The 26,992-nt window shown below is 35.1% G+C and overlaps 1 protein-coding gene across 1 annotated transcript; it reads left to right on the forward strand.

The window, feature by feature from the left end:
- The first annotated feature begins 2,329 nt into the window (after positions 1–2,329).
- On the forward strand, positions 2,330–26,992 carry LOC121731174 (protein PF14_0175-like). The gene is given in 19 exon segments (XM_042120529.1): positions 2,330–2,361; positions 2,628–2,685; positions 2,687–2,743; positions 3,092–3,307; positions 3,551–3,717; positions 4,464–4,638; positions 15,154–15,393; positions 15,803–15,969; positions 17,186–17,246; positions 19,056–19,193; positions 19,415–19,587; positions 19,688–20,454; positions 20,510–20,589; positions 22,768–22,917; positions 23,609–23,781; positions 24,399–25,302; positions 25,997–26,113; positions 26,516–26,535; positions 26,647–26,992. Coding segments are annotated over 19 exon segments (4,041 nt in total).

Genomic DNA, 26,992 nt, shown 5'->3' on the forward strand with positions numbered 1-26,992 from the left:
AACGCACCTGCAGCTCATCTGCTGCGAGTGTCCATGGGCGACAGAAGTTGCTTTCCATCAGGTGACCCGTTTGCTCGTTTGCCCCCTTATTTCATAAAAAAAAAACGTCAAATGACTGATTTTTATAGGCATGGCATTGTTTTCATTTTTGACGTTGGTATTACTGAGACTGCGACGGGACTGTATTAATAATATATAGAGAATCCGGGTATCTGGCGATTTTAGTTAAAAACTTTAAACATAAGTTCTAAAAGACACGTTTCATTTTTGTCATATGATTTTTAGCCATATTATTTACTAGTGATGTTAATACTTACTAATTGAAACGAAAATTTAACAAGGGCCATATAAGTTAATATGGCACTTAAGTATCACTGGCTATGTATTAATATCAATCAAATATCAATCAAAAATTGGCAGACCAAACTTTTTGCGACTAAATAGGTATCGCATTTTTGGTAACTTTCTTTATTTTTCTATTAGTATACTTACGGGTTGTTATATGTACTACAATTTAGAGTTTAGACTATAGTACATAGTACTCAATTTTCATACTTAGGTATCTACTAAGACCAGAGAAATATCAAGAGAACTGCAAATTTATACTGAAACGACTTTTCACTTTTTTTACTTACAATTTACAAAACGTTTTACGGATATAAAATTGTACAATGTCTGTTATACGGGCTTAAAGTATTTTCAATGCCAAGGTTTGACGAAACCGTTAAAAGCGTAAACTAAAAACTGACATACAGAAAACCAGACACTTTATCGAATTTGCAGTTTACACGCTCGACCGGAGAAATACCACGTTCTCACAGAAAACTGGCGTAAAACAGCGCTTGCGCTGTGTTTCGCCGAGTGAGTGAGTTTACCGAAGGCCTAATCCCCTACCTTATTCCCTTCCCTACCCTCCCCTATTCCCTTCCCTTTCTTACCTCCCCTATTACATTATTCCCTCTTAAAAGGCCGGCAACGCACCTGCAGCTCTTCTGATGCTGCGAGTGTCCATGGGCGACGGAAGTTGCTTTCCATCAGGTGACCCGTTTGCTCGTTTGCCCCCTTATTTCATAAAAAAAGGCAGACCTACATTGAGTCAGTTACTGACGTTAGTCCACTACCGTGTCGATGCTGACCTGGCACTGCCATAGTGTTAATTAATTTCAAGTCAGCACAGACCACATCTCAATGTAAGTCTTTACACTATGGCAGTGTCAGGTCAGCATTGGCACGTCAGTTACTGACTAAATGTAAATCTGCTTTTAGTAGGGATATAAAGTCGCTCGTGTGCACTGCCTAGCCGCAGTAGGTGTAATAATTGAAGCGATTATTATATTACACGTAGAAACCAGTAGATATAATATACTTCGTAATATTTTGCTGGCAAAAATTAATAACCTGTATTTAATTAAATACTACATTTCGTAACTAACATACTACACAATTAAATGTTTAAAAGTATTATAAAATTGCATTTAGGTCTATGAAATAGTGAAATCATGTTTACTACAAACTACAATACAAAAATTAAATAAGCATTAATAATGTAAGAAATGTATTTCTTATTTTTTTAATATAAATCTTTGTTCTATTAAAATTGTAACATTGTTTTAAATGATGATATTGAATAAAATAGTTCCGGATCTAAGCCAAATTAGAAAACACTACATGACGATGATGAAATTTATTTATTGCGCGGGAACCATGAATTTTTCCGCAAAAAAAACTGCTATATGTCCTTTCTCGTTCCTCAAAGTATCTACAATCCAAATTTCATCAAAATCTGTTCAGTGGCTTAAGCGTGAAGAGGTAACAGACAGATAGACACACTTTCGCATTTATAATAATAAATGAGTATAGATTTAAAGGAAGTTTAACGAAGGTATTTTTTTTAAAATACATAATATTAATTATGTGTTAGAAACCTTCACATAATTAATCTTGAACTACCCTGTGTTAAGTCATGTTTGCCGGATGAGAGAAAACCGGAGCGGATATTGTGCGAACATTTCCATTAGTAAACATTCTACAAGACCATTCAGATGCTTCGAGATAAGGGGACTTTATCTTGAGAAACTGATAGGCAGCCCCCATCTGCCTATCAGTATCATCTGCCGGCGTTATTTGGTCAAGTTTGTCAAATGTCAAGTCTTATTGTCATCTGTGAGCTGGGCTTTACATAACCCGACCAAATTACATAGGTTCACCATGAATCAATTTCTATGATAGTAGTAAGCCTGTGCTGATTTGCGTTGATTAAGCTGGCGCCAGTTACTGGATACTGGAAAGGAACCTGTTTACATAGCCACTGGATATTGGACATGCTGCTATGGCGTTAGATGTGTACTGGATAAATGGTATGTATGTATTAAAATATTTTACAAAATCCATGACTATCAAAATATAATAATAAAAAATCTGTGTAAATGATTTTCAGGAAAAACCTGTGGATCACTCAGACGCGCTCTACGCCAAATAACTGCACTGAAAATGTTTCATATATCAAGAAAGTTTACAAAGGTCAGATAAAAACAAATTAAGTGCGTGTAAGAAAACATTGTCTATTATTAAAAAGTAAGTAATCACCAATCAATTAGTATCGCAACATCGTTGGAAATAATTTGTAGCTGCAGGGTCTCATTTAGGAAAGGCGAGCGACCTCGTCGTGTCAAAGTTACGGAACTGAAGTGACCGCAAGCCCCACCAGTCAGGATAGTGTCTCCGTTTTGCTTTTCATATAAAAGTCCACCGCGGCCCTATAATGTTATCAGTCAACACACATTGACATCAACAAAATGTTCTCCAAAGTAAGTTTGTTACGAAACAAATAAAATAAAGTTAACGTAAAAAGTTTGCAAAAAGGAACAATAAGGATACAGAGCAAAATATCAGGGATTTTAGAAATTGTCCTGAATTGAATTCAAAAACTCATACTTTAAATTCCCACAACTTTTAGATAAAATTTTGAAGTACCTACTCAAAAAATAGTGGTGCAATTTTAGAGACCATTCATCTTCCAGCTTTAAAATAATGATATTCTGGTCTCTTTTATCTCTAGTTTTTAGCTTTTTCTAATTAGTATTTTGTGCAGATTATCGTCCTCGGCGCGGTGTTCGCCGCGGCAAACGCCGGCCTGCTCCCGTACCACGGCTCAGCCGTGTCATCGCAGAGCATCATACGCCACGACGCGCCCGTCCACTACGCCGCCGCCGCGCCTCTGCTCCATGCCCCCATCCACGCCGCACCCCTAATCCACGCGCCCGTCTTACACGCCGCCCCCATCGCGCTCTCCCATGGACATGAATACGTGAGTACGCTGAAAAATATAACGTCGTGCGATGTTTAGGCTCGTAAATGGATTATGACACGTAAATTTTATATTCAATTCCGCGTAACATTTAAAATACTAATAGGATGGCTGTTTTCAGCAAGGCAGCTGGTTAACAAAAAATTTGAAATACACAAATTAAGATTCAAAAGCTAAAAAGTCGTGTTAAAAACAATAATTACACGTGGACCATTAAACAGTAAATTCATTTTTTTTTTACAGTCTCACCCCAAATACGACTACTCGTACTCAGTAGCTGACCCCCACACCGGCGACCACAAGTCCCAGCACGAGAGCCGCGACGGTGGCGCCGTCCACGGCAGCTACTCCCTGGTCGAGCCCGACGGTTCCGTCCGCAAAGTAGAGTACACCGCTGACGACCACCACGGGTAAGTTACCAGCCTTACTGTAAATACATAGCTTCAGATATTAGATTTACTTAAAAATATGAGACGAGGCACAAAACTTCATAATGTTGTACTGACGCGACGACGAAAGAATTACGCATTTGGTTACAAAACAACCCAAAGATAGTCAAAATCGTCAGGCGTGGCATGGTCATGGTCTCAATGTGACAAACACAGTTAATTGCCAATACAAATCCACATTAATTATAGTTTGTGCGTTTTATGATGATATGCGTGACACATTATAATTGACAATAGTAGGGAAGTTACCTAACAAAATTTAATCGATAGTTTAAAAATATCGAATCACTTCGTAAAAGAATTGCAATCGAAATTATCGATTTCGTAGTGACATTTCAGTGGTGCCGGCGATTTAAGATGGCCGCCCTTTTTTATCGATTGGGTTTTTATACTCCTATTTCACAGTTAATATTTATAATTTTTATTAATAAGTTAGCATTTAGCATCTTTTCATTTTTAATCATTTACATTATAGGAAACATTGTTTTTGTAGATGGAATATAATTTATTACATTTGATTTTTTTTGTTTTCTTGTAAAAAACCCGTAGCAAGGAACATGAAAACTGTCACCCATATCATCTTAGAACGCACAAACTATACACAGTTACAACTTACACAGAATTATTATATTTTCTTTTTGAAGAAGACCACGTTATATCACATTAATACTAGACTGACGCTTTTTTATATCAACGTCCATTTTCAGTTTCAACGCCGTTGTCCACAAGACCCCCGGCCACCACCCCGCGCCGGTCGTCCACGCGCCCATCGTGCACGCCGCCCCCATCCACACCATCCACGCCGCTCCCGTGGCGCACCTCGTCCACGCCGCCCCCGTAGCGCACCTCGCGCTCTCCCACGGACACCACGGCCTCCATTACTGATCACCGCGCTAGCTGAATGTATGAATGTGATATTTATGTGTATATAATGATTGTGATAATGTAAATAAATAATCAACGCTGATCAGTAAACGCACTTTTCGTTTTGAAATTCCCGCCTTTGTTTCGACACTAATTTCGTCGTAACGAGCGCTTTATTCTCATTTTACCCTTGAATTGTTACGTTACAGTACAAAATAATTAGTATCATTATGCACGCGTACTCGCGTGTACACTGCTCGGTATACAGACTGCAATTACAGCACACGCCTACTATAAAAATGTTGCGTACACTGTGCAATGACCTAAAAAGCTTATTAGTATTTAATTGTTTCTTATTATTGTATAAATGTAGTGTAAGAAACACATAATATGACTACTCTAAACAACCACAATTGCAAGGTTACTACAACATGACGTAGCAAAACAAAATTATTTAGAATTTCTACAAATATTTATTTGTTCTTGTTTATGGAGCAAGAAAATAAGGTTTTTGAGATATAAGTTCTATGTCTATGTAATTTATAAACATAATTTTATGAATGGACTGATAGATGCGTAATCAGCATAAGTACTTAATAATAGTACTGAAATCCATCAAAGATGTTGATAACATAAAAATAAAACACAGATCATTATAAAAGAAAAAGATTTGGTGATTGGAATGTGGGTATTTACATAAAACAGTACTCCTCAGTCAAATTTACCATAGCTGTAAGTATATCGCCAATACCACATAATAATTTGTAGCAGCAAGCAGGTGCATTGTGTGGTAAATCTACAAATAAACATATCTTCATGCATTAGACAAATTCAAAATTACCGTCAATTTCCGTCGAGTGGAAATAATATTTCGAAATGGTCATTAAATAAGTCAACCGTTGACAAACATGATTTATGAGATTTACTCTGCAATTGAGTTTTGTCATAATGAGCAACAATAGCACCAAATGCCACTTTATGGGACCTTTATCACAGTTTAAGAAACCCGTGAGCAATCACGACCGAAATATCATTATTACCCGTCGACAGCAGACAATTCCGAACACGGTCTGACTACACGATTACCACCGATTACATTCCGGCTACTTTACAACTCTAACCACCGCACTCAGAGACATTTAATAATTATTAATTAAACTTCTACTAAAATAAAATGAATTAAGCTTCAATTTAATGAAGAGTTTGACTGATAATGTATGGGGCTTATGTCAAAGTCTTTATTTAATTACAGTTAAATAATTAAAATTCGTCTCAGAGTGCATCAGTAAGTATTATCTAAGCGTAACCAAAGTATTACTATTTCATTTTACTAGAAGTAAATTTCTTTTGTCAAGCATTGTTATATACAAAATCTTTTTTCAAATATCCATTCGAAACAATTTGTTGTAAACTTTATTATAATATAGGAAATTCAAATGAAAAATCTTTTGTGGAAAAAGTACAGCCTTTAAATTAAAGTTATTGAATTTAGGTCAATAATTAAATTGTTATCAAAATAAAGGATGCTTGGAAAGAAGGCTCTTAAAGCTTTGTAAACATTAAAAACACATATGATTAAGTATGGTTGTGTCCTAATGCACTTAATAGAATATTGATAGACAATAAAATTGGATATTATAGAATATAATTAGTGTCGTCCGGTACTAAATTAACTCTATCGAAACTTCTGGAACAAGGCCGGAGCAGAACTTTCAATAACATTTCGTGATTTTATCCACATAACTTATAATTAACTCAATTCTTCATTGTTTCTTTAAATTAAATAATTTTATATGGAGAACTTTGAAGGGTCACAACTATAGAAAATGTCTAGCTCTCCCGTTTTCTATCAAAGAATTAGGACATTATTTAATATTTATCCGTAAACAAATTCTTAACTTTTAAATAATTTTTAAATATATGTGACAATTTTCCAGGAAAACGTAATCGCTAAGCGACAAATCTCTTCTTAAATATATAATGTGTCCCAACACTAGTTTCAGATTCTTTATTAGATACTCATGATGTATGACGTATTTTATCGACAAATTGACACTAGATTTTTTTCATAACGTTAAAGGCTCGTACACAGATGTTGGGACACATTGTACATGCCCCTTCTTATACATCCATGAAATTGTCAAGATAAACAAGCGCTAGTATTTTTGATAAATAATAACTACTGACTACAATTGTATAAAGATTTGGTACGCCGTACGACACAATAGCTCGTACTAGATCATATTAGGCAAATGGCGATCGCCTGAATCGATAAAGATGGTGCAACAAATAATGCGTTGTTTAACGCTAATAGCATACATTAAGTATTGGTCACCATATTGTCAACTAACCCAAATAACCAGTAGGTTAAAGAGGAAATTATGAGCTTTTGATCCTTGTTCGTATATTATTAATTTGATAAGCACTTCGCTATTTGAAATACCTTGAAGCGGTTTGATGCATGCTGATATCCATTAAATAAACAGTAGACTATAATGTGATTTAATTTTACCTAGTATAGGTACTACATCCTAATTAATTAAATTATTCATTTGGCACCTAATTCCATGCAAGTAGATGTCGTAGTTGTCCTTGCCAGGAATCAAAATATTTTTATTCAGAGTAATTTTTTTACAAAAACATTTCCGAACGTCGATACTAAGGTGCCTACCACCGGTTCGGGTGCCTAATTCGGCGAGAAGAACCGGCGTAAGAAACTCGCACGAGGCCATCTTTTACTAAAAAGATTGAAAATTACAATTTAAACTACGAATAATAAAAACTAAGGAAAACTAACTCCGTCAAAAAACATGCTCCACAATACTTGTCAAAAAAGTGTACCTTAGGTACACATTTCAATACATTTGCAATATTTAGGTGACCTTGAGCGGTACTAGGCTGACGTTACATGACCGATCAAAAGGAACCAAATTTAAAACGGTAATAGTATGGGAGTTACGATTCCTAGTTTTATTATTCGTAGAATTTAAAACATATATATAGTGCACCAAGGCCTTACATGAATACTGGTAAATTGGAGAACTGTCAAACAAACTGTCAAAACCAAAGAAAAACTAAGCAACTATCTTACCAAACTTTATGAAAATATATAACTACTAACTTTATAAAAGTGGTAAGGACAGAAATGCAAGAAAGATTCATAACTTGACGCCCGCACTCGCATAACTTGACGTCGACTTTGTTGCGACAAATTTCGGTTATCGCACGGGATCCGCGCATTTTTATTTGGGATAAAAAGTATCCTATCTCCTTTCCTACCCAGGACTCAAAGTATCTTTATACCGAATTTCAGAAAAATCAACTCAGCATCGCCGTTTGGGCGTGTAGAGGTAAGAGACAGATAGACAGACATTTATAATATAAGTATGGATTTAAGGGACAGCTCTATTCACGAATAGGTTAGAAAACACTGCGAAAACAAACAGCAATCGTGGCTGTAGCCTGGTTGTTACAAGTCAAAGGTCCTGTCACAGATACGATCGGAGCAGATAATCTAGACAATGGCTGGACGCCCGACCTTCAGTTAAAATCGCCATAACAATAAAATACCCATTCCGTTACACTTATTTTATCTTAAAGCTGGGTGTACACTACAATATTATTTAAATACTTTTTTTTTTAACTAAGGCTTAAATATAAGTATGAATTGCTTTTAACAATTTAACTTTACGTTTGACGCACATTTCTCTTCCTAAGTAGCTAATTAAAAAATTGCATCTAGAAACTCATAAGCAACTTCAAAATATCATATTTAATGTCCATATTGCGTATAGCTCACACGCGATGCGAGATTTTACGTATTCTGTCTTTGCGTATATGGGCGACTTTTTTATTAATTTTGACTTAAGAGGATACACCAGGGGCGAGAGAAATTGAAAATAGGTATTTGAAAATGTATTGCTGTCTCACCAATCTCAAGTCTCCCACCGCAGAGCGCGATAGAGACAATACGACAAAAGTTCTAATAAAAGAACAGAAAATCTTCGATTCGTTGTCCGCTGATTCCTTCTCCAAAACTTAACTGATTTAAGTACTTTTTTCATTAAGAAGACTTGAACTATGTTCCTATGTTTTATTTTTTATGTATATTCTAGCCAGTTTTGTTTTTGGGTGTTTGAACACAGAGGAAAAACTGGCCATTTTTTGGGTTTTTGGACGTTCTTATCTTTTTTAATAATAAAATTATTAAAAAAAAGAAAACATAGGGACATGCATTAGCATTCCTGAATATCTATGGCCACTATTAAGTGGCCATAGACATTCAGGAAAAAAATCCTAACTCTACCAACATTATCCAGGGAGAAAACAGTGGACAGCGTTTGTACGGAAAAACGGCGGTGTGGACTCCTCTTAACTGCAGCAGACCAGAAGCGCGTTACATGGGTTCATATAGACTTTATCTCTTCTCTTATATTTTCTTTTATCCTTCATTCTAACAGTCTATATTTAAATTAAATTTTACTAAATGAGAGTTAAAAAGATTTTTAATAATGGTATCAGTAACATAAAATATGCTTCTTTGTGAAATAATAATATTGATTACATAGGTCGACAAAAATATTTTTTCTTGTGCCTGTTACTTAATGACTATTATCCGATTGTTTGCATTGAAAACTAACCAGAAACACAAATTTCAAAATTAAAAGTTTGCTTTTATAGTCTAGGCGAAGACTAATAAAAATAAAAGATTTTTGCAAATTCTTAGAGTTAAAAGATTAGCAAATTAAAGACTCTGTCAAGCATATGAAATAATTCTAAAGTTCCTATTCAATACTAGAAAATAAATAGGAGCATCACATATCTAGACCGGAGCACTCAGCAAACTGTATTTAGGATATGCTCACCTAGATAAAAAAAATATTAATTTTTAAATCTAAATTATACATTTTTACTATTTAAATTTTATTTTGGGAATATAAGCAACGATATTAATGATATATTTTATTATTTTCATACGTAACTGTAAGAAGAAAATTCAGCTTTTCTTCAAAATTTTAAAGTTCAAAAGGTCTCAGTAAAATAAAAGCAAACTTTTTGAGTTAAAATCACTGATTCTATAATTAATTAGGTGTAATACATCCAATTGAGGCTCAAAAATGATGTTGACTAGTGTTATATTCGTAATTCGTTTCATTAAGAAAACTAAGCTAATATTGTTGATTTGAGCTACTTACAAATTACAAGAAGTGAATAAAAAAAAAAGATTTTCCACCGTGTAATCATACCTTTATAACCCGAGCGTGCGTGGGAGCTCAGAGAGATTGGCGTCTATAATTAACTTTACTCACCGTCTATTCATAAGCCGGTACCGATTTTGAAGGTTACCTATAATAGAAAAGTTTTAAGACAATACTTATTGTGCTTATTATGAGTCGACTACCGCAATTTATTTTCGATCATGGCTGTTTGATGTTTTATGTATGTTATTATAGAGTCCTTGATACTAGTAATTTCGAAATTTTGTTTTGCTGTTTTTTTTTGTTTTGATATAAATAAAGAAATCTTTACTGATAAAAATAAATTATTGAGCATTAACAATACTTAAATCAGAGTTAATAAGATTAAGGAACAAAGTGGGAGTTAAAGATTACACAAAAACACAACCAATATTTTTGTTATAGTATATTAGAAATAATAGGGATTTTGCTTATTTCAAAAATACCGTATATATAAAGTTATAAAAAATACTATTACTCGCACTATACCTGCATAAAAGCGCCTTTAACTTTACAACACACAAGTTGGTATATAGTGATTTTGTCTCTAGAAATAATTTCTATTTAAATTTAACAAGGCACTGTATATTTTGCCCTTTAGTGTGCTAAAAGTTTACATGACCGTTGCAATAAAGTTCAAAAGTACAAGTTTATATTAGTAAGTACGATAAAAAATCAAAACGATCTATGTGCACTTTAGCGTGCTTAAGATTCATAATTTTTATCTCAACATATTATCGTAATATTATAAGATTAGAAAATCTTTTCACTTATGACTTTAAAACATTATACTATATAGAATTTATGATACGTTTAAACTTATCAGAATACGTTACTGGCAACTTCATTTATAGCTCAAATACTTGTCTATTTTATACATGATCCAGTTTCATTTTGCATTAAAATCGGGCTCATAGCTCCTTTCCGCCCCCCTTGTGGGCGCTGAAGGAAGGTGTGGGGCCCAAAAAAAAAAGGTGGCGTTTTGTAGTGGCTTGGCGTATTTTTTCTCAAAGTGGGCAGTAGACAAAATAAGCTTAGGAACCCCTGCTCGCTATATCTTATAGAATAATGTGCACAATACAGACAAACAAATTCACCATACTTTTTATCAGTTGCTAAATATGTCGTTACATAAAGGCAACACCTTAACATTCCGATCAATCAATTTGTTACTCCAATAATTAAGACATTGACCGCAAAAACCAGAGCGTTGTTGTGAGAGCATTGTTCACACGTGAAAGTTGTGATATACCTTACCTGGTATAGCCTTGTAACTTACACTACTAGTATGGTATTAAATTGTTACTAGTACAGAGTTTAACATAACTAAGTGATAATACTTTAGGGTGTGTATCCCTTGTATAAAGTCCTTATATAAAGTTCGCTATGAAAGTAGAAAGGCTGAAAGAGTAACTTTTTTTACTTTTGTATAGGATAATTGATGACGCTCGGGCGCTCGCTCATAGAACTCTTCTCTATCACATTATCATTCTCTATCACAAAAAAATAGATTTCCAGCGCTGCTACTTTCACAGCGAACATACATATATAAAGGACACATACACACCCTAAAGTATTATCACTTAGTTTTTTAACATCCTGTATAGTTTATGTCACTGCCTTTGTAATAAACTAGATGACGCACGCTCCGTTGCGCCAAAATTCGTATATCGTAACGAAACCGTGTATTTTTTTGGGATAAAAAGTATCCTATATGCTTACTATTACATACATCCTTCCTACTTGGAACTACTTGGAAATTAAAAAAAACTTTCGCATTTATAAAATTAGTAAGGATTACATTATTGAGTTATCAGTAGTCGCAGCCGACTGGTTTAAATAGCCGTTCAATACAACAGCTAGCCCTTTGACTGAACAACGCCATTCAATCACACGGCTATACGTCGTTTAGCCGACTTGTTGACTACAACGTTCAACACTACAGCTAGACGACGCTTAGCCAACTGGTTTGTTTTTGTTTTGGCGGGGGGCTGCGCCCCCCGAGCCCCCCTTTTATTTGGCGGCGGTCGTCGGCTGCTGCCGTAGCACGCTCGCTGCGCTCGCTCGGCTCCCTCTGTGTTGTTATGTCTAAGTTCTAACCTAACCTAACCAACTTTTGGACTTTCTGGATTGTGTTTGTTTTTGTTTTGACGAGGGGCTGTACCCCCGAACCCAACTTTCGGGGGAGGCTGCGTCCATCCATTTCATAATCCCGTAATTTCTCCTCGAATATTTGTTGAAATTTTAATTCACTCGTATGTGCCTCCACAATTTTTGTCTCTTTAATAACACTTGTAACTTTTATTAACTACTTTCTTTCCGAAAAACAACCACAAACACCAACAAACACCTGCTAGTTGACGCCATATTGTAAATAAAACGCACCTAGCGCCGCAGCGGTGCGCGCTGAACTACTTCAATTAGACGGCGGCTTTTGAATCAGCTGTAGTGTTGAACGTTTTGAGCGACTAAAATATTCAATATAAAAGCTAGACGTGTGATTGAATGACGTTTTTCAGTCAAAGGGCTAGCTGTTTGATAAAACGGCTATTTAAACCAGTCAGCTGCGACATACACATAAAAAGCTCCTGTAAATAAACAGAAGCGATTTATGCCTGGTTTGTGAAATTTTTAACAGTAGTTAATCTTTCCACTACCACACATTGATTGGTCATTGGTCAACTTTTTGACGTTAGCCAATGAAAAACTGTAGGGGATAGATAAACTCCTGTCAAAAAAATCAGAAAATGGGCATTAGATGACTGAAATGACTCCTGTACATCCATAGCCAAGGAAGTTTCTTTAAAAAAAGATAATGATTTATTACTACCCACTTACTTACTAATAACTAGTCTATAGTTATAATTATATTTAAGCTACCAACATTCAAATCTTGCTGTTATGTTATATAAAACCAAAACGTAGAATTTTGCAGCATTGCAAAAATTGTAATTCATATATGATGGGCCATATGTGCATGGTACATTTCTGGAATTGGATATCCTAAACACTGACTGGAATATTTTATACATAGTAAAATACTCACTTGATTTTGTTTGACAAACACACAATATCAATTTTTTTTAATAAACATTTTATAAACGAATCGAGACGAAAGACGCAACAGTGGCCGGCCTAGCAAAAGATGGCGCGATGAGCTGGAGGCGTACCAGCCGGGCTGGCCAACGGTGGCGCTGGAGCGAGAAAAGTGGAAGACCTTGGCGGAGGCCTTTGCCCAGCAGTAGGATAGCATAGGCTAACAAAAAAAAACGAATCGATAAAATATGTCTAAATTTATTCATTAATTCTCTATCGAGGTTAAACGAAGACGTGGATAAAAGCTAGTTATGAATATGTTATAAAATTAAAGTCGCATACTAAACATAGTATGAATTGGTAACAATAATAAAGCAGTAAGTACGTGTAGACATTACACATACGGTATGATAAACAAAACATGGAAACATTATGTTAACCAACGTATGTTTATTGTTGTGTTTCTTACATAGTTGTTATAGTATTCGTGTATCTCACGTTACAGTTTTACACTATAATAATTGTACTTATAGTAGCCTAAATCACCTAAATGTTACCTTAGATTAGTACGATTTATGTAATGTAAGGTTTTCAAAGTTTTGACTGGCGTATAAACGGTTGCTTTTGTATTGTACCATGATTATATCCATGAGATATATTTTAAATAAATAGCACTTAAGATAATCTATCTAATGTATGTATGTATTTAAATGTTATTTTCGTATAAATAGATCTTGCTTAGTTTGACTTTTACGAGTATAACTATGGTATCTCTTTGAAGTTATAATTTATATGTTCGTGATGCCAGTGAGTATTATGACAAAAATTCAAGCATTTTTTTTTTATGAAATAAGGGGGCAAACGAGCAAACGGGTCACCTGATGGAAAGCAATTTCCGTCGCCCATGGACACTCGCAGCATCAGAAGAGCTGCAGGTGCGTTGCCGGCCTTTTAAGAGGGAATAGGGTAAGGGTAGGGATGGGAAGGGAATTGGAGAGGGTAGGGAAGGGAATAGGGTAGGGGATTGGGCCTCCGGTAAACTCACTCACTCGGCGAAACACAGCACAAGCGCTGTTTCACGCCGGTTTTCTGTGAGAACGTGGTATTTCTCCGGTCGAGCCGGCCCATTCGTGCCGAAGCATGGCTCTCCCACGTATCATGTGCATCGTGCAGTGTGAACACGGCTTAATATAATCTTATTATAAGTCGTCAACAATTAGAGGATTGTGTTTTTCGTTAACTACAGATTTTCTATGAACTCATTCTATGAGTTCATAGAAAAGTGATGGTTATGCCTTGTATCATTAAAATATTGTGGCTAAAATTAATGATCCTAAACTTCTCGTTTAAGCAATATATTTAGACCGGAATCACGCCTCTACTCATCTTATCTTGTTAAATTTAGTTCGAATCGATTACCTGACATATGCAACCGCCATTACGATACGTTACCAAACCCTGAGAAATTCCTTCGATTTTTGCTCCGATAGTTCCCACTATTATTATTCACAATATATAAAGCTATAGACTTAGGACTCTCAGCAGTTACTTATAGGGACTCAGCAATAACTCATAGGGTCTCTCAAATCAGTCAAAATGTATAGAGTAAGTCATTTTTATGTGTAAAAGTGTTAAAAAGTTGTATATTTTTTATAGTTTTTAGTTTATAGCGAGAGATTTTTATACAGACTTTTTTTATGAAATAAGGGGGCAAACAGGCAAACGGGTCACCTGATGGAAAGCAACTTCCGTCGCCCATGGACACTCGCAGCATCAGAAAAGCTGCAGGTGCGTTTCCGGCCTTTTAAGAGGGATAGGGTAATAGGGGTGGGTAGGGGTGGGAAGGGAAGGGAATAGGGGAGGGTAGGGAATGGAATAGGGTAGGGGATTGGGCTATAGACTTCTAGAGTATGAAACTTTTTTCACCATACAAAAGACATCAACGCGAGTGCTACCAATGTCAAGTAAAGTCTTGACTTTTGGAAATCCAATTTGCTTTTGATTTTGCGTCAATTTAATAATAACATTATAAATGCGAAAGTATATTTGTTTGTTTATTATTTATCTTTTACAATTTACCCGAGAAATCACTTTAGATGAAAATATGTCTGTAGGAGAGTTTTGTCACAAAGATATGTTTACGCGATAACCACATTTCTGTGTTATAGTTGCAACATTATTATGTAGTAACATTATTAATAGTAACCTAAATTATATACGTATCGATACCAGAATTTTTAATATGCAAATTTTTTTTCAGCTGATCGTAGCATTTATGTTAATTTCGGCCAGTAACGCGCTATTCCCGTTTCATCATCACCACCACCACCCCGCTATCTCGCACCAGGAGGTGATCAAACACGACGGACCCCATCACCCGATACCGATTCATCACGTCCCGATTCATCACCACGTGCCGATTCATCATCACGTGCCGCTGATTCATCATCAGCCGATCATACACGAACCCCATCATATTCCAGTGCATCATGACCATTATGTAAGTGTCAAGATTGTTTCGATAGTGTTGTCTAGTTAGTGATCCTTGAAGGTGGAGTTTTTAAATTTACCAAACATCATCTATGGACTTACATGATATAATTTACAATGTTTATTTTTGTTAATTTAATAATTAGATGAGTTTTAAGCATAAGAAGTGGGAGAACGTAGTATTTTACTTCATATTGTATGAAAATAAGATGAACATAAATATTGGAAAGGTACTATCAGAGTCATTGGCAAATGGCGAACTTGTTTTAAATGTAAAGTCAAAGTCAATTATTGTAATATCTCAGCTAGAGTTTAAGTAATCCGAATAAAACACGTAGCGTCTAAAAGTCAAGTCATTTAAAGCACTATACGTCTACATAAAATAGGTAGAAAAACCTTCATCTTTCATAATTTTCCAGTCATTCCCCGAGTACAAATTCGCGTACTCTGTCCACGACCATCACACGGGCGACGTGAAGTCGCAGCACGAGGTGCGACACGGCGACGTGGTGCATGGTGGCTACGAGCTGATAGAGCCCGACGGCCGGCAGAGGAAAGTGGAGTACAAGGCCGATGACCACTCGGGGTAAGTGTTACAGTAGAACTGCACAGTTCGGTCATAGAAGAGACTGCGACTGTCGCAGCACGAGGTGCGACACAGTGACGTGGTGCACGGCGGCTACGAGCTGATAGAGCCCCACGGCCGGCAGAGGAAAATGGAGTACAAGGCCGATGACCACTCGGGGTAAGTGTTACAGCAGAACTGCACAGTTCGGTCATAGAAGAGACTGCGACTGTCGCAGCACGAGGTGCGACACGGTGACATGGTGCACGGCGGGTACGAGCTGATAGAGTCCGACGGCCGGCAGAGGAAGGTAGAGTACAAGGCTGATGACCGCTCAGGGTAAGTGTTACAGTAGAACTGCACAGTTCGGTCATAGAAGAGATTGCGACTGTCGCAGCACGAGGTGCGACACGGTGACGTGGTGCACGGCGGCTACGAGCTGATAGAGTCCGACGGCCGGCAGAGGAAGGTGGAGTACAAGGCTGATGACCACTCGGGGTAAGTGTTATGATAGAACTACAGTTCGGTCATAGAAGAGATTGCGACAGTCGCAGTACGAGGTGCGACACGGCGACGTAGTGGATGGTGGCCGAAAGAGGAAGGTGGAGTCCAAGGCTGATGACCACTCGGGGTAAGTGTTATGATAGAACTACAGTTCGGTCATAGAAGAGATTGCGACAGTCGCAGTACGAGGTACGACACGGCGACGTAGTGGATGGTGGCCGAAAGAGGAAGGTGGAGTCCAAGGCTGATGACCACTCGGGGTAAGTGTTATGATAGAACTACAGTTCGGTCATAGAAGAGATTGCGACAGTCGCAGTACGAGGTGCGACACGGCGACGTAGTGGATGGTGGCCGAAAGAGGAAGGTGGAGTCCAAGGCTGATGACCACTCGGGGTGAGTTTTGTATAGATAGAACTGCACAGTTCGGTCATAGAAGAGATTGCGACAGTCGCAGCACGGCATAATAGGAATCCAATCTTATGCCTAAAGTCCCTCATTATAAGATAATAAGCTAATCAATAAACCAACAAAAAATTTAAGTCAAGAGAATTAAGCCCTTTGCATCAAGCAGATGTAATCATTAATAAAACATCATTTTATATCAATTTGTTTAAGGCCTTAAAACATACTTGATAAACATTATTCATGTAATATTAATTGATTTAAATCATACAGACATGCAATAAAAATCGCCAAAACTGTAAATAACTTTTTTTTAATGACTTTGTTTCAGATTCAATGCCATCGTCCACCACTCGTCGCCTCATCATCACGTCCACCTGTCCCACCACATCTGAACTTGACACGTGTCATTCACCCCGCTGCAACTGTACCAATGTTATAAAGACTGACACTGAAATTGTATTCTCAATAAGATAGCGCTATCCTTTATGTATTTTGTTTTCTTTTCATCCTTACGATCTTGTAACCCTGAAAGGTGACCTAAGGTAGAAAGTATTTAAAGTATTTTAAGCGGAACTAGATGCTAGATCTGGTTTGCTGATTGGTAATTACTAAAATTAATGATGTGATGGATTCATATCAAATATTATGCTATCATAACCATATAATTTACTGTACAATATGTTTGCGTAATATGACATTACGAACAAAATTACCAAAAAATATTATATTACTACTGCTTCTATTTTAAATTCTTTCATTTATTAGGGAAACGGTAGGGCGATATCAATTTAGTCTTGTTTTACTAGCTAATTAAACACAATGTAAAATGATTAATTAAAATATAGTATAGGAAGTGATTATGTTGTACAATTAGCAAGTGTTAAACATTTATCAATTTAAGTAGACGTTAATTAAAAGAGAGTAAAAATACCTTCGAATAATAAGCGTAAATATGTTTATTTTGATTTTGATTATATTTTTTTAATTTTGATTATAATACTATCAGTTATCACTAATGTGCAACTTATACTATATAATATGATTAAGTTATCATATTAATCCAACTTATTAGAGCTATATTAACAATGTCTTAAGTCATATTATTGTCACGACAGCAAAGTTTGACAAAAAATATATAATTATTCGACACGAGGCATCGAAAAGAGACAATATATCGCTTGCCATGCCTTCGATATAATGTATCTATAAGAGGTCTAGTGGTTTAGAGCATGGCTCTTAACACGGAGGTCATGGGTGCGATTCCCGTGTTGAAAACTTGTTAATAACAAGTTTGGTTAGGACAATGCGGGCTGATCACCTGATTGTCTGACAAATAAGATCCATGTGTTGGATGGGCATGAAAAAGTCGGTCCTGCTCCTTATCTCTCGCCAATCGTGTCGGTTGTTCGTCCCACTGGGTTGTGAGATTAAAAGAATAAAGTGTGCTCTTGTTTACTGCGTACACACTTGGGCACTATAAAAATGCTCCTGTATAACTGGCCTAGTTTAAATTAAACTTGCCACCGTTACCGAAATGGGTGTGGGATTATATCATATATCAAATCCTATGGCAACTTGGCTAAACATTACAATAACACTCACCAAACAAATGCGCTTCGATATTGTAGAATATTTAAAAATGGAACACGTTTATACATATTCACTTAAAGCTATTAAGTGGTACTCAATCATGAGATCGAATTGATGTTGCGATGTACTGCTCCCAATTCTCGTGCTGCCACACCCAATATGAATTACATCGTGAAACCAAATAATTGCTCCTATTGATTTTATGCAGGAAACAGAAAATTAAAATTGAATTTCAATATCGTATATAAATATGTTACATATTATCGTGTTATCAGTAAACTTATCATCTCCTATCGATCAAGGCATAGGCGATGACTTGGAAGGTAACTAATTTTTAAGGTTTTTTTAATTCAACGAAAAATTGTTTTGGTGTGTTTTATTATATTTTATTATTGTTTTAGTGAGAAAAGTTTCCATAAATATTTTTATGATATTTTATAGTAAAAATATCAAGTTATTACATTTAGAGCTAACTATTTAAATAGTTACTATTTAAATAGCGGGGCCATTTTTACGATTAGTTTGTAAAACAAGTTTTGTGCAAAAAAAATAATATTGTTAGGTACAATATTTCTCAATTGTGATTTAAGTATAACGTTATGGTGCAGGTTGTAACAACGTTTGGAGTTGTGCTTTGGACAGTAGCCCATGCACATCCGCCCTACTCTGAGCAAAGGGTGAAGATTGTACACCATGTCGGTTTGAGCGAAAAGGGAGGCCAGTCGAATGAACATGGAGAGAAATACGTAAGTATTCATCATATACTTGTTTCGTAATAAAGGATAGCTACAAGCTAAAGCGAAAAGTGAATTGTCATTAAACTTTCAACAAAAGAGTTTAATTTTAAAAAAGCTTTTGAGTATATAACAATTTATTTACATTATTTTAAATCAAAATATTTAGATTTTGGAAAAATAAAATTGTTGAGTTCTATAAATTGTGATGAAGCTTACTTACATGTTTTCAGGCATGGGCGTATCCCTCATATGAGTTCGCATACAAAGTCTCCGATCCTCACACTCACGACTTCAAAGGCCAGTATGAAAAACGAGAAGGTGATGAACTCAAAGGAGTTTATTGGTTAACAGAACCAAATGGTCGCAAGCGCATCGTTAAATACCACGTTGATAAAGATAGCGGGTAAGTTCACAACATGTTATGAAGATGTGACGTTATTTTTTTATTTGATCTTGAATATATACTTTAATGATAATAAATAAATATTTATTTCATATTTCAGATTCAAAGCCCACGTAGGATATAAAGAACCAAATGAAAATCAAGAAGGAGGTCAAGAAAATAACCAAAGTGGTGAAGGTAACGATGGAAATAACGACCGTGAAGAAGGAATAAACGAGGGCGGTAATGAAGGTGGAAATGGAGGTGGTGAAGAGGGAGGAAACGAAGGCGGTAATGAAGGCGAAAATGAAGGCGGCAACGAAGATGAGGGTCAAGAACAAAATGAAGGAGAAAACGAAGAAGGAAATGAAGGTGAAGAAAATAATGAAGCAGGACAAGGCAACGAAGATCAAGAAAATAATGAGGAAGGAGGCAATGGTGAAGGAAACAATGAAGATGAGAGTAGTGGTGGTAGACAGCGTGGAAAAAATAAGAAATATCAAAAATGGAGCTGGGAATACAAAAAAGGTGGCAACAAGGGAAAAGAAGGTAGAGGAGGTCAATCGCAAAATGGGGGAGGAAATGGCGGAAATCAAAATGGAAGTGGTGAAGCACAAAGAAATGAAGGTCGACGAGGAAACAAAAGCCCTGTTGCCTGGTGGAAAAACTGGGGGCCTTGGCGTAGTAGTCAAGAAGACCAAGGAAGACGTGGCAATGAAAATAATAGGGAACAAGAGGAGAATAACGAAAATGAGGGTGCAGGCAGCAACGAAAACAACGAAGGTGAAAATGGCGAAGAAGGGGAAAATAATGAGGAGGGTAATGAAAATGAAGAAGAGGATAACAGTGGTGAAGATAGACGTCGGATGATGAATTATTCAAAAAAAGGTATAAGGAAAACGATCATCAATTACCATATCAAACATAAACACCAAATTAATAGAGCCGGTCGTGGTCATGAGCAAAACGGTCAAGGTGGAAACGAAAGAAATAATGGAGAGGAAAATGGTAACGGAGGACAAGGTAATGGGGGTAATGGAGGCAACAAGAAAAAAAGTTTCAAACGATACGAATACCACGTTAAAGTTCACCATCCAAAACACAAATATGGAAAACGTCATTAACCAGCACTTGTGATGTAATAATATACAAAAGACACTAAGTTATTCGTAAGTTGTGTTAATGTTTACTAATGATAACGGCAAAGTGATTAACAATATTTTTATTATTTTAAACATGCTTATATGATATCGTGAAAAATCATTATTATTTTTAATATTGTTTTAGAGGCTGCAATACAACTTTGTAAACCAAATGTGATATGATAAATGAAATACAAAGTTTTAAAATCTTAAAATTAGCTCTTTTGCTTTTATGTTCCCAATTTACTTTTACAGGTGTCTTATAATAATGCAAAACAGAACCCTAAATGCAAGTTCGGATAATTAAAACATCTTACGTGCTATTAGTTAACTATCATAGTTTCCTACCTTTGTTCCGTAATATTTCCTTTTCTTGTCTGACTTCTTCTAGTATTAATTTATTACATCAGTGCGATGTTACGATGCCAGTAATTCTTCAACAGCCGATAACAGAATCACGGTACAAACAACAACACGCTACCTAATGAGTAATGAACCATTTTATAGAGCTTGTGCATTATTTATATTTAAACTTTTTTCAGTATAATTAGAAGGCACAAATTGAAATGATAAAAAATGTTAAAAGATACTTTTAAGATACAAGTGCATCTGTTACTACGCAATAATTATACACATCTATCGAAACATGATTGAAACACACTTGAATCCTTACAAAAACCAGCCAAGTGCGTTTTAGTTCACTTGCACTTGCAATGTAGAGTTCCTCAAGCCTCAAAAGTAGTTCAGTTAATTATTATAATAAACTGTAATAATGATTAATTTATTACTGTTCTAGATTCTTTGTAGAACTTCATTTCTGAAGAAATTCATTTGTGACGCAAGCACTGTACACTTTATTTATATAATTGTCCTCTTGAGGAGATACTTTGAGTCTCGTTTTAGACCCATATGGACCCAAATTTTTTCAATTGGTTCAGTGGTTTAGGTGTTGTGTGATACATTCACACAACACCTATATTTTCTAAACATTTAATAGTATGTTACAAGTTAACAACGAGTCAGTCACATTTACAACAATCATGTATGTATTATAAACTTTTAGTATTACGTAGTTGTTGCTGAGACAAGGAATCATTTTACGCTTACTACGCTCTTGAAATGCGTGAATGTGTAGGGATTAATTATTATGTGCACGAGTCCATATACACATGAACATAATGAATTCTGTTGGTATGTATTAAATATTATATTACCATTTTAAAATATTTATACCAACTTTATTTAAAAAAAGACGTAAAAACTTAAAAGTTTCTTTTGATGATCAAGACTTTCAAGTAACACATATAGTTTGAAATCTTAGTATTATGATGTCTGATGATATATCGTACTTACATTCTTATCAAACGAAATTATAAAAGGCTACCCGCGACAGCCTCATTTGAAAATAATAAATAGCAATTGTATAGGCGATGAGGTAAATATTTTTATGTACGTGAAAATGTCAGCAGGCACTTATATTTGTTTCTTGGTTTGTAGTCCGGATTTAACTACATATATGGAAACAAGTACAGTCGGGTAAAGTCATATAGCATTCACTTATTTATCAATCAAAGCATGAACTAGCCACACCCTCCTGTAACAACGTAATTGCTTCAGTGAATAGTAAAAAGTTATTACATTTCAGTATAAATACTAGTGATAGTGTACTATCAGTTGATAGTAGTGTTGTTTTGTTGGTGTAAACGTGAACGATGATTTGGGAGGTAAATTTCTATGAAGGGAAAAAAAACAAAATAATAATATTATAATATATACCTTATCAGTACCAGTGTCTTAATGTTGTTTAATAACACCTTGTTGATAAAAACACAGACTTCGGTTAATTAGTCATTCGGTTTTATTTAATACTTAGTTAAGATATGTTAATACTTTTCAAAATTAACAAAATATTGTCAAGAGTTTTACAAATGAGTGTTAAGTGGTATACATTATCCACCTTAAAATATTTAATATGGTGTAGCAACATTTCCTTTTACAACAAACATGTTGTTGCTATTTTATTTATTGTGCTTATTACGTTTCAACTTTCATACAACAGATTGTATTGCTGGTTTGGGTGACATTTTCTGTACACGGTCATCCGTCAGGAGCAATATCGGAACAAAAAGTTACTATCCACCACATCATAGAAAACGATGACCAAAACTCGGCCGATGGACAGAAGAAGCAAGAGTATCATGAAGAATACGTATGTTTGATTACTTTATTTGTAGAACCTTTTAGATTTTGAAAGGCCTGTAATGTTCTCTCATTAACTTAAGTAAAATAAAGTGTTTATTTAATAGGACAATTCAATGTTTGCTTATGGTTAGTAATGGTATTATGTAGTCTCACAACAATTAGTAATGTTATTAACTTAAGCAATAAGTTAATAACATTACTAATTGCTATTAGTAATGCATTTAATCAAATATATATAATGATTTTTTAAACTAAACAAGCAAACGTTTATGCAGTTAAAGACTGCAGTTATTTAAATTGAATAGCATACACAATTTATTTGCGACAAGCAGAACATTGATAATAAGTTTAAACAGGCGTTGCTGTAATTCCATTACTTAGTTAAGGCTGATCAACGTGATGATTTTCTTAATGATTGAGATAACTTATAATCATATAAATCCACGAGCTTCTGCCCGCGGCTTCGCTCGCGTTAAGAAGTATTATTATATACAAACTTTCATCCCCTATTTGAACCTCTTGGGGTTGGAATTTATCAAAATCCTTTGCCTACGTTATAACATCTACCTGCATGCAAAATTTCAGCCCGATCCGTCCAGTGGTTTGGGCTGTGCGTTGATAGATCACTATGTCAATCAGTCAGTCAGTCCTTTGAGTTTTATATATATAGATAAACAAAAAAACTATGTTATTTTCAGGCTACAGCGCATCCTTCTTATGAATTCTCGTATAAAGTATCGGACCCTGATTCAAAGGATTTTAAAGGCCAGCACGAAATTCGTCACAAGGATAAAGTAAAGGGAACCTATTGGCTCGTCGAACCTTTAGGACAAAAACGTACTGTCAAATATAAATCCGAAGGGGACAAGGGGTAAGCATATAATATTTGATTTTACAAATACTCACTATATAAATTATTAATGATAGGTGCGCATTGAAGATGCAAATTGTTATTTACCCACTTCACCCACTCATGAGTGGGTGAAGTGGGTAAATAACAATTTGAAAACTAGAGCCTTTAGGACCGGGAAATTTTGTTTGAAATGAAAAAAATGGATTCTATGTATATTGCATAGCTAGGTTTATAAGTTAGATGATGAAGTAAGTAAGTTATAGGTTTGCTAAAATTATAAAGGAAAAATTAGTCATTGTTCTTATGCTGTAAAACGTTACTTACCTACTTCATCGACTCATGTTTCTATTCAAGTGATTAGCATAGTTTAAGACGAATTACATTACTTGAATAGTTGCTACTTGCTACAATATAATAATGTTAAACCATTATGCTTAAAGTCGTTGACCTAGCATTTGTTGTTCTGCTCTATAAATACTAGTTTTTATAAAGCATCCACATATTTCCGAATCCACCCGAGTAAATAAAGGCAGCTTATGTTCAGTCATCAATATTATGCCTATCAAACATTGTGATTTTAATTTTAGTGTTTCAGCTACAATTTAGTATTTAGCTAAATTATATTATAATTACAGATTTAGAGCTCACGTCAGCTATACTGGATCTAACAATCAGCAACAGGCAGAAAATAATGGCAACGGAAATGGTTGGCACAAACATATTGAAAACTATAAGAAAAAATCTGAAGAAAACCAAGAATCGAATGGTGAAAATGAAGGTGAAAGTGAAAATAATCAGAAAGACGATAATTCAAATAATAGCAACGGTAATGGCAATGGAAAAATTAATAAACACGGAAATGGTAACGGTAATGGCAACGGAAATGGTAAAAGAAGTGGCAATGGGAACGGCAAAAGTAACGGCAATGGCAAGGGGAATGGCAATGGAAACGGCAACGGAAATGAAAAAAGTCAAGGCGACCAACACAAAAATTGGTTAAAACATACACAAAATAAAAATAAAAATGAAGAAATTGATAATAACAATTCAGAAGAGCAAAATAATGACAAGGCAACAAATAACAATGATCAGAAAAATAATGATGAAACAAATAATGCAGACAGAGAAATAAACCGAATTTCTGAACAAAACGGAAACAATAAACACAATGAGTGGCATAAAAAACCTAAACATAACGGTCAAAATAATGACGGTACGAATAAAGTGGAAAATAATCAAGATGAAGAGGGAAATGAGGGAAATGAGGAAAACGAGCAAAACGAAGAAGCGAATAATGATGAGGAAGCTAAAAATGAAGAAAACAATGAAAGTGGCGAAAACGAAAATCATAGTAAACACTGCCATAAAAATGGTCACAAAAGTCAAAAAAATGGAAGTGATAAAAGAAGGGCAGCACCACAAAATGGTTCTAAAAATGGAAGGAAGCAGCCTAAAAATCATAAGAGCAGTTCAAGTAATGTACATATTGAATTCAAAAATGATGAGAAGGAAGAAGAAAAGTACGAACATCATATAATCGTTTACCACCCAAAATATGTAGCACATAAATCGAAAGATTGAAATTATGACTAAGTATATTAATCAAGTGTTTGTTAGTTTTATTTATCTAGTCATAATTTCACTACAAACGAAATTAGTGTTTTCTAAGAGACAATAATTAGTAAAACATGAATAAAACGGCAAAATATGAAATAGATAACGCGTTCACTTATTTCTTATTCCTTTTTTTAAGTGATTTAAAAAACGTTTATTTTTGTTGACCTTTCTGACTACCAAATATCTTAATATAACTTTTTAGTAGTTCTTTTCAACTGAAAAATAGTTATCGTACAAGTTATAAGAATATTATAACCTCATACTTATTTCGATTACCGTATTACGTATTATTATTAACATCCTACTATTATCAACATGCGAATTTCAGGAAACTATATTCCGATATTAAATAGTTCTTTATCAGACATTTAACTCAAAATCACTGAGACTTTAACATGCATGTAAGTATTTTATTTAATTTAGATTATTAACATTTATTGATGATTAAATCATTATCAATTAATTTATATAATTAATTCCTGTTAGGTTTTTTTTTTTATTTAAAAACAATTTTACCAAATACCTTCCACCCCACAGTGTTTTATAACGTTTGATGCAGAAAATTTTCTGCATCTAAACTTATTATTTTTTTTACGGTTTTTTATTTTTATTTTAGAAAACATTGCTTGCGTCACTTTTGTTAGTGTGTGTGTGTGCAAACAAAGAGCCCGACGCTGATTCAAGCTCGGTACACGAGTATGAAGACGCTCAGGATCGGCGTGGACATGAAGATGTAAGTTTTATACTCAGTTTCTAAGATTTTTGACAGAAGTTTATCTTTTCAATCGCAAATTGTTAAAGTAGTATGTAAAGTGTTTTGTCAGCCAATCAAAAGTGTGAAAAAGGCATTAGTACTTGGTTTATAAATGAACCGATTATAATGAAATATTTTGTAGATCTTTCTCCATTGTGATAGTGTTAGATGTACTCTTAAGGTCTAGAAAAGCGACCAAAAGCAAAGTTTTTTTTTATCTTTATTTTTAAAGGGTTTTTTCTAACAGAAAATGACACCCTTATAGTGTAACAATTAGATGAACTTACATACTAAGTATCTAAAGCTCATAAAGTAGTATATTAGTGTACACATGCATTGGGCATAAAAGTATTTTAATGACCATATTTTACTTTGTTTCAGGTTGAATCTGAAGAGAGTCGGTAAGATTGTAACAAAAGAACGTTAACATGAATTAATTCATAATGCACGACAAACATTATTATTAATGAGAACGTCAACATTAACTTTTTAACTTTAAATATGTTTTACAGTATCGTACAAGATGTATACAGCCCTGACTACTACGAGCCCAACATAATTCTGGACTACCGATATCTGAAAACCGGTGGTAGAAGATTCACCAGGGGCGACGGTGGGCAAATCCTCATTTTGCCCAGAAGAAACGGCGTGCCAATACCCCATAATGACTACGACAGTTTGCTAGAGTATTTGAGGCTTAAACGTGAAGCAGATTTGAACAAAATCTTGCTGGAAAATCATCGTAAGCACAAAAATGGATATGAGCAACACCTAGACACGACTCCAGGACTTTACGAGAGAGTGGAAGGACCTTACGAGTATGAACAGCAACAGTATACACAAGGTCACCGTGGATAA

Source organism: Aricia agestis, chromosome 10 (genome assembly GCF_905147365.1).
Source record: "Aricia agestis chromosome 10, ilAriAges1.1, whole genome shotgun sequence".
NCBI lineage: Eukaryota > Metazoa > Arthropoda > Insecta > Lepidoptera > Lycaenidae > Aricia > Aricia agestis.